This window comes from Electrophorus electricus, chromosome 3 (genome assembly GCF_013358815.1).
Source record: "Electrophorus electricus isolate fEleEle1 chromosome 3, fEleEle1.pri, whole genome shotgun sequence".
NCBI lineage: Eukaryota > Metazoa > Chordata > Actinopteri > Gymnotiformes > Gymnotidae > Electrophorus > Electrophorus electricus.
Window position 1 is genome coordinate 1,482,934 of NC_049537.1, and position 9,567 is coordinate 1,492,500.

The following is a 9,567-nucleotide window of genomic DNA, read 5'->3' on the forward strand; positions in this document are numbered from 1 at the left end:
ATACAAAACCCAGTTATTAAACTTTATTGACATCGAGGTTTTTTTGGAACATATTCTTTCTCTTTTTATTTTTCTTTTTATTAGCAAATAGAAAACAGAGTGCATGTACAACAGATTGAATCCTCTTACATTTTGGTGCGAACACAAAGTGAAATGGATCATTTGCCCCAGTCCCTTGGGTTTGCATCATTTGCCCTGGTCCCATGAATCCATGTTGCTTTGTTCTTGGGGATGTGGGTTGGGAAAATGCTTTGTTATGCAGTGATACTTATCTGTTTCGGAGTAGGAGCCTGTCCTTCTGAACCACATTGAGATATGATTGGAATGACTGATCCAGAACCATATGGAATTGTATGCACTCGTACGGACAATGAGACTTCCCTTACATACGGGTATTCCCTCTTCCAGCCAGTTCTATTCTGTCACCGTGGTCAGCTGAGTGAGTTCAGCTGCCAGTTCAAACGTTTCATCTTTCTGAAATGAGATGAAGAGAGGCGGCCAATCGCTCTACAAGTGCGACCATTTCAGGCGGGTCAGCCGCCAGGCCGGTGGGAGAACGGAGTCTCCAGCGAGTCAGCACATGGCCTTGCTCTCGCTGTGTTAGCGCTAAAGGTTCCAGAAAAAATATAGAATCACAGTCTTACAGCTATTTTGAAGTTGAGAATCTATACAGGGTAATTATTCTCAGATCACACCATTTGATCACTTTAACATTGATAATTGTTGTGTGGGGATCAGGAGACAAGCAGGTGTGTAAGAGATGCCCCTGTGACTGTCTGACAAGGACTACATCGTTAAAACGAACAGAACGACCTCAAAACTAGCGGCGTGAGTGCTGTACTTATCACCGGTGCTCCAGTACATGTAAAACTAGACAGGGGCAGTGGTAGCTCAGCAGCAAAGGTATTAGACAGGCAATTGGGAGGTTGCCAGTTCAAGCCCCACCACTGCCAAGTTGCCACTGTTGGAACCCTGATCAAGACCCTTAACCCCCAATTACTCAGGTTGTCACAATTGTAAGTCACTTTGGATAAAAGCGTCTGCTAAATGCCATAAATGTAAAAATTCATGCCTCTATGTTAAATGTAAGAGACTATATGATAATAAAATAGACCAGAAACCAACAGCAATGTATAAAAAAATAAAATAAAAAACAAATAGACCCCTTATATCATAAATGACAAAAATACTGGGTTTCTGGTACAGCTGTTTTATATAGTCATGGTAATGATAATAATAATGGCAAATATAAGGAATAACATGATGGCAAATAAAATGGCAAGCTTAAAAAATCAATAAAGTAACTTGCACTGTCAGCAAGACAGAGAGACAGCAGGTGCCGTAGTACTAGAGATACCAGCACGCTTGATGTTGTTTTGTTTGTTTGTTTGTTTTGGGGTGCTTTCTGAAAAAGGATGTCCACAGGATGAAAGTGTGAAGGCCCCGTGCCCACACAGAACTCTTTAATGCTCTCCTCTTCTTTCGCTGTCCCTCCCTGTGTCCCTGGCTCTCTCCCATGGCCTGTGGTTTGAATAGGTGGGGTGGGTCTGGCTCCGACAGAGCTTCGCTGATCTGGGCGTTCCAGGACTTTTCTGGTGAGTTTTGTGAGCGGTTACGTTGCATAGTGATCAAAGCTGCCCAGATATTCGAGAGCTGCCTTGTAACACAACTGGTACTGGTCCTGGAAACACACACACACACACACACACACACACACACACACACACACACACACACACACACACACACACACACACACACACACACACACACACACACACACACACACACACACACACACACACACACACACTATGTTATATGCATCCTAAGGTTTAATCCTCTCTGGTAGTGAATAACGTTTCTCTCTGTAGGACATGAAGATGTATGTTCATGTGGTAGTGGGAAAAATCATGAAGTAACTCCAGACTGAGATTCTCTTTACAGAGCGACTCACTGCAGTTGGACCAGAGGCAAAAGTGTCCACTGTGTTAGTCAAAGACTCACCGTGTCTACGTTTCTCTGTGTCTCTGTCTCAATGTGTCTGTTTCTCCTTGTCTCACTGTGCCTCTGTCTCTCTGTTTCTGTCTCACTGTGTCTCTGTCTCGTGGTGTCTCTGTCTCTCTGTCTCACTGTGTCTCTGTCTTTCTGTCTCACTGTGTCTCTGTTTCTCTTTGTCTCACTGTGTCTCTGTCTCACTATGTCACTCCATCTCTGTCTCACTGCTCCACTTCCTTCACTCACTATCTCTCTCACACATGGTCATTTAGTCACTTGCTCTCTCTCTCTCTCTCCCTCTGGATTTTTCTTACTCTCACAGACACTCAGTTACTCAGATCTCTCTGTGGTTTTTACAGAGTCTCTCTATCTGTGTGTGTGTGTGTGTGTTTGTGATTACCTCTGTCTGTACCATGGCAGGTCTCTGGGTGCGCAGTGTTTTGACGGTTTGAAACAGGTCGACCACTCCCTCATACCTCATCCTCTCCAGCACAATGCTCAGAGTGATGAACACTCCTGTACGACCCACACCAGCACTGCAGGACGGCAGGAGGCAGGTCAGCACACACACACACTCACACACACACACACACACACACACACACACACACACACACACACACACACACACACACACACACACACACACACACCAGTACTGCAGGACAGCAGGAGGCAGGTCAGCACACACACACACACACACACACACACACACACTCCAGCACTACAGGACAGCAGGAGGCAGGTCAGTACATGCGCACACACACACACACACACACACACACACACACACACACACACACACACACACGTACACATACGTGGACATACACACGCACACGCGCACATACACATACACACACACACACACACACACACACACACACACACACACACACACTCATCAGTTAAGAGTTCTGCAGTCTCAGACCTGCAGTGAACAGTAATTGGTCCATCCTGGCCAAACTGCTCCTTGGTCTTGTGCACCTGGCCGATGAAGTCAATAAAGCCCTCCCCCGTCTTTGGCACCCCCTGTTCCGGCCAATCAGTGAACTGGAACTGCCGGATGGTCCGGGACTGGCCGTCCTGAGATAGAAAGGGTGATGTTATCTAAGCAATTCTATAGCCTTAATCTTACACCGTTAGTTACACAGTACAGCTGTGTTACACTGTTATAGTTACATGATACAGCTGTTACATTGTTACAGTTACATGGTACAGCTGTGTAACAGTGTTATAGTTACATGGGACAGCTGTGTCACAGTGTTATAGTTACATGGTACATCTGTGTTACACTGTCACAGTTACACAGTACAGCTGCGTTACACTGTTACGGTTACACGGTACAGGTGTTTTACACTGTTACGGTTACACAGTACAGCTGTGTAGAAGTTACACGGTACAGCTGTGTAACAGTGTTATAGTTACATGATACAGCTGTGTTACACTGTTACAATTACATGGTACAGCTGTGTAACAGTGTTATAGTTACATGGGACAGCTGTGTTACAGTGTTATAGTTACATGGTACATCTGTGTTACACTGTTACAGTTACACGGTATAGCTGCGTTACACTGTTATGGTTACACGGTACAGGTGTTTTACACTGTTAGTTACACAGTACAGCTGTGTTACAGTTACACAGTACAGCTGTGTTACACTGTTATGGTTACACGGTATAGCTGCATTACACTGTTACAGTTACACAGTACAGCTGTTTTACAGTTACACAGTACAGCTGTGTTACACTGTTACAGTTACACAGTACAGCGGTGTAACAGTGTTAGTTACATGGTACAGCTGTGTTACACTGTTACAGTTACAAAGTACAGCTGTGTAACAGTGTTATAGTTACATGGTACAGCTGTGTTACACTGTTACAGTTACATGGTAAAGCTGACTGGCACCTTCACACTCAAGAAGGCATACGGAATATTAAGAAAGTGAGCTGCACCCTGGCATCGGTGACTTTAAACTCGCGCAGGATGTACTGTGGCATGTTGTATTCGGCCATCGGGTCCACCACGAAGTACTGGTACCGAGCAGAGCGTTCAGAGGGCCAATACTGGTGACACTTCTCCTGCAGGGTGAAAACAGTCATGGTTGTCTGACTGTATATAATCAGAGGAGTCAGGGAACTGGACATTAATGACTGGGAATTAACATCCATTTTACATCCATGTGGATTCAAACAGAACCAAAAGAGGCGTGTGTGTGTGTGTGTGTGTGTGTGTGTGAGTTAGTGAGTGAGTGAATCTGTGTGCCAGTGACTGAATATGTGAGTGTGTATGTGAGTGTGTGCGAGTGTTTGTGTGTATGAGTTTGTGCGAGTGAGTGTGTGTGCCTATATGAGTGCAAGTCAGTGTGTGTATGATTTTGTACGAGCGAGTGAATTGAATATGTGTGAGTGTGCATGTGAGTGAGTGTGTGTGTGTGTGTGTATGTGTGTGTGTGATGCCATGTTCGATTGTTGTTTTTCTGAACCTACTCGCCCCATCTCCCGGAGTTTGGTGAGCATGACTACTATGGTTGAGTTGTTCTCCCATAACATTCTCCAGAAGTCCTCAGTGGTTTCTGCCAGGGGACCCTGGGTGGCTATGTAGGCCTTTTGCTGCCTACACACACACACACACACACACACACACACACACACACAGAGCTGGGATTATATCAATGTTGATGCTCTGAACATACACTTACACACACATACACTGAACATACACTTGGGGGTGCTGTGACTTCATGGAAAAAAGCAAGCTACTTAAAGTGGGACTCTCGAGTGTATATACACACACACATTTTATATATATATATACTGACTCAAGCTGAGATGTCCAGACACAGAGTGTGTGTGAGTGTGTGTGTGTGTGTGTGTGTGAGTGTGTGTGAGTGTGTGTGTGTGTGTGTGTGAGTGTGTGTGTGTGTGTGTGTGTGTGTGTGTGTGTGAGTGTGTGAGTGTGTGTGTGTGTGTGTGTGTGAGAGTGTGTGAGTGTGTGTGTGTGTGTGTGTGTGAGTGTGTGTGTGTGTGTGTGTGTGAGTGTGTGTGTGTGTGTGTGTGTGTGTGTGAGTGTGTGTGTGTGTGTGTGTGAGAGTGTGTGAGTGTGTGTGTGTGTGTGTGTGTGTGTGAGTGTGTGTGAGTGTGTGTGTGTGTGTGTGTGTGGAACGTGAGGTATGCACACACTTCTCAGGTGTGAATGCATGTTTACATCCAATCCCTCTTCCTCCACGCCATCATCATCCTCATTAAATGGGGCTCATGGGGACCAGGAAGCACTCGCTGTGTACAGACTGTCATGATGACAAAGTCTACAACACTTCCTCAGCAGCTAATGACACCCCCCCACGCACACACACACACACACACACACACACACACACACACACGCACACGCACACGCACGTTTTCTCAAGAGAGAAAGACTTGTCTGCTTCATTAGGGCCATGGCCTCATTTATTAGGCAAGTTAAACGGAAGCCCCTGCAATCCAAAAACACACACACACTTCCTCAGCAAGTCAAATTCACTGACGATACCGTCATCATGGGCCTGATCTTAGACAACGATGAGGGGACCTACCTGGAGGAGATTGAACACCTGGAGAACTGGTGCCAGGAAAATAACCTCCTCACAGTCTGGTTTGGGAACAGCACCAAGCAGGACAGACAAGCTCTCCAGAGGGTGGTGCGTTCAGCAGAGTGCATCACTCATACGGAACTTCCTGACCTGCAGACCATCTATTACAAGCGGTGCCAGACCAAAGCCAGGAGGATGGTGAAGGACCCCACCCATCCCAACAATAGGCTCTTCTCTCTGTTGAGGTCAGGGAGGCGCTTTCGCTCCCTGAAGACCAAGACAGAGAGACTGAAGAGGAGGTCCTTCGCACAGGCCATTCGGGCCCTGAATCTGGGAAACTGATAAACTGTGGGGACCACCACCACCATGTGACTGTAAATATGTCAGTTGTAAGCTGGAACTGTACATTGTGTACATACATATCCATATCCATATATACATTGTACATTGTGTATATAAACATATTATACATATATTGTACATACATTGTTAATATATTTTGTATATATATAGACATATATTTCCCTATGCACCCCTGTTATTTTCCTCAGTTTGGACAGTGCACTCTCAAACCATTTCACTGCGAGTTATACTGTGTATGACTATGTATGTGACAAATAAACCAAACTTGAAACACGCACGCACCTGCATGCACAACAAACCCTTCATTACACAGCTGCTATCCCAGCACAGTAACAGACGTATTAGTTCCAGAAACAGCAGTTTCCTACAGAGTCCTCCTGCCTTTAGCAACCCCAAACATTTCCTGCAGAGGCCACACCCCTCCTCATACGCACCCTGCATAGACCACACCCCTCTTCATACACACCCTACATAGGCCACACCCCTCCTCATACGCACCCTGCGTAGACCACACCCCTCTTCATACACACCCTACATAGGCCACACCCTTCCTCATATGCACCCTGCATAGACCACACCCATCTTCATACACACCCTACATAGGCCACACCCCTCCTCATACACCCAGACTGAGACTCTGCCCCTCTACCAACCACAGTCCAATCAGATCCGCAGTGTCATCTCCAATATCGTAGGTATGTATATATCAACATGGTAGCTCTGCTATGTTCCTATGAATACCAAAACAAGCCTGCGTGTGTGCATGTGTGTGTGTGTGTGTGTGTGTGTGTGTGTTTGTGTATGTGTGTGCGTGTGTGTGTGTGTTGAGGGGATCAAACAGAGCAGAACTGCAGTGACAGGTAATCATTTTATTTCTTCATGGGCATGTGTGTGACCTGTCAGGCAGTGAGCAGGGCAGGCGGTGCCTATTGGGCTGTGCTAACACAGGCTAAGTTATGGACTGTCCTGCCAATAAGAACAAGTTATCCTGACAACTGCCAGCACAAAGCGATAAACTACAGAGACACAGCTTGAGACAAAGCATGACTCTTGCTCTCACCTACTGCCCATGACAGAGAGAGCGTGAGACAGAGAGAGAGAAAGAGAGCGAGAGAGACAGGGGGAGAGTGTGAGAGTGATAAACGTACGTGTCTGGATTTTAGCCGAATGGCTGGCTTTGTTCATTGTTTTCTATAAATATTCTTCTTCTTTGTGTACTGATGGAACATTGTTTCCTGTTACATCAAATCAAGCATTTCTATTCATCTTTACACACACACACACACACACACACACACACCTACCTGTATCCGTCGATGAAGCTGGCGTTGATGTAGTCCGAGCCTTCCACTCCTCTGATTGGCTGAAGACACACTCTGCTGGACTCAAAGGGCATGATGTTGACGAGGCGGTTCTTGAACTTGTTACAGGCGAGGTTGGCGCTGATGAACCTGGAGGTGTGTGCTCTCAGGTTGGCCAGCTTCTGTGAGGAATGCAGAGGAGATGAAGTATCAGCAAACATTCTCACGCCAACGGGGCCGAGTTCCGTCTGCACACACTGAACAAAGGAGCCGAGGAAACTAGAACAACGTTCATCTCACACACACACACACCCTTGTTTCTGATGTGTGGGTTAGGGTCTGCACACACTGAACACGGGGGCCGAGGAAACTAGAACAACGTTCAGCTCACACACACACCCTTGTCTGATGTGAGGTGTGTTTTCTAGTTTCTGATGTGTGTAGTTGGGGAGTGGGGAGGTTTCCAGGTGCTTTTTTCTCAAACTTCAAATGAAAAGTCTAATTCCTCCTCCTTTGAACATCACAAGCAGACATGGGGGGGCTAAACAACCTCAAAAACACACGCGCACACACACATACACACACACACCACACACACACAAATACACACACACATCTGTGAGGAGGAGAGAGAAGGTTCCAATGACTTTTCTGAAGACTTTACTTAAGCGAACGTCACTTTAACTTTGAAACCAGACAAAAGCGTCAGGGTCACGTTATGTCGCTCTGGACGTCTGGCGGGCAAGATTTACACGCAGCATTCCAGAGAGCACAAGCCCATGACAGTGCCAACTTGCCCTGCGGAGATTCCTTATGGACACCCACTACACTGTCTCAAGTCGCCATGGGAATACAACAAGGCCGTGTAGTGGGAGACTTAGAGCTTTCTCCCTGGAGACGGCACATCAAGCTCACACCGAGACAACGGTGTGACAGACAGGGAACACACACACACACAGATGAACAGTACACACACACACATTCTAAAGTTTCTGTTCTCTTTGTGTGGTAGGTTTTTCTTCTCTGTGTCCTCTGTGCACATGTGTGGTGCATGCAGTACACATCTCCTTTCTGTAGCTGCATGTGTCTCAGAGCTTCTATGGGATGCCATTTAGGACAAAATCCAGTGTGCACACTTACATATGAAACATTTGCACATACATACGAAACACTTGCGCATACACACACACTACTTATACAAATGTTAACTTAAACTTGCATATACACACACTTGCTCATTTATTCACTTGCATATAAATAAAGTACCTGTGTTTGCGTAGGACGTGTGTTTGAGACCCACATATGATGGGGACACGTGTTTACCACTCGCAGGACGTGTGTTTGAGACCCACGTATGGTGGGGACATGTGTTTATGACTCATAGGATGTGTGTTTGAGACCCACGTATGGTGGGGACGTGTTTGAGACCCACGTATGTTGGGGACACGTGTTTATGACTTGTAGGACATGTGTTTGAGACTCACGTATGGTTGCTACTCTGGACTTTGTGTGTATAACAATTTTCATCATAACAGGAAGGCAGATATTTAACATGAATACAGAACACTCATGAATATAAGGTGGACTTAACATGCCTGCACAGTTAGTGCATTTATATAAGTGTCATATGCAAATGTAAGTAGCGTGTGTGTGTGTGTGTGTGTGTGTGTGTGTAACTGCGTGTCCTGACCTTGAACTCTAGTTCCATGGCAGTGACGGTATCTCCAGTCGGCACCTGTGTGAGTTTCTGGATGTGTGTGTAGAGGCTGCGTGCGGGGACCTCGGTGTGTCCACAGGTCGCCGCCTCCAGCAGGGCCTCGTGGATGAACACGTACTGCTCCTCCGTCTGCACCATGTAGTTACGCTGCGCCCGCATGCACGTCACATGACCGTAGATGTCCACAGACCGCTCATGCTTTAGTCGCTCCAGCATGGCGTCGATGACGATGAAACAGCCCGTCCTGCCGACGCCTGCACTGCAGGACATAAACCAATCACAGGCCTTCAGAGTGTGCTGGCCTGAGCGGCCTCTCCCTATTGGTTAACTCTCATCACGGGTCATACCTTGTATAAAATGATTTGTAATAATTTGTAAGTCACCCGGCTGTCTTAAAATGTTGACTTGACTGAACTTCAAACATTAAGGTCATAGAATGTAAATTAGATTATTGATTTTTTAAAATGGAATATAGATTAATTTTATTGATAATTAGATTATTGATTGATTATTGACTTACTATTTTAGGTTTATTAAACTTACATTTTTAACACAGCCAATTTATTTACTTTTCATATTAAAAAAAACTAGTCATCTTTGCAGTGCGGGGCTGA

General features: G+C 45.9%; 1 protein-coding gene across 1 annotated transcript in view; it reads right to left on the minus strand.

Moving 5' to 3' along the window:
• Position 1: 1 nt before the first annotated feature.
• ptprfa (protein tyrosine phosphatase receptor type Fa) overlaps positions 2 to 9,567 on the minus strand; it is a 155,517-nt gene continuing 145,951 nt past the window's right edge. Inside the window, 7 exon segments of the mRNA XM_035523924.1 lie at positions 2 to 1,681; positions 2,399 to 2,534; positions 2,930 to 3,084; positions 3,954 to 4,079; positions 4,488 to 4,614; positions 7,240 to 7,418; positions 8,927 to 9,212. Coding sequence (XP_035379817.1) covers positions 1,613 to 1,681; positions 2,399 to 2,534; positions 2,930 to 3,084; positions 3,954 to 4,079; positions 4,488 to 4,614; positions 7,240 to 7,418; positions 8,927 to 9,212 — 1,078 coding nt within the window. The 3' untranslated portion in view covers positions 2 to 1,612.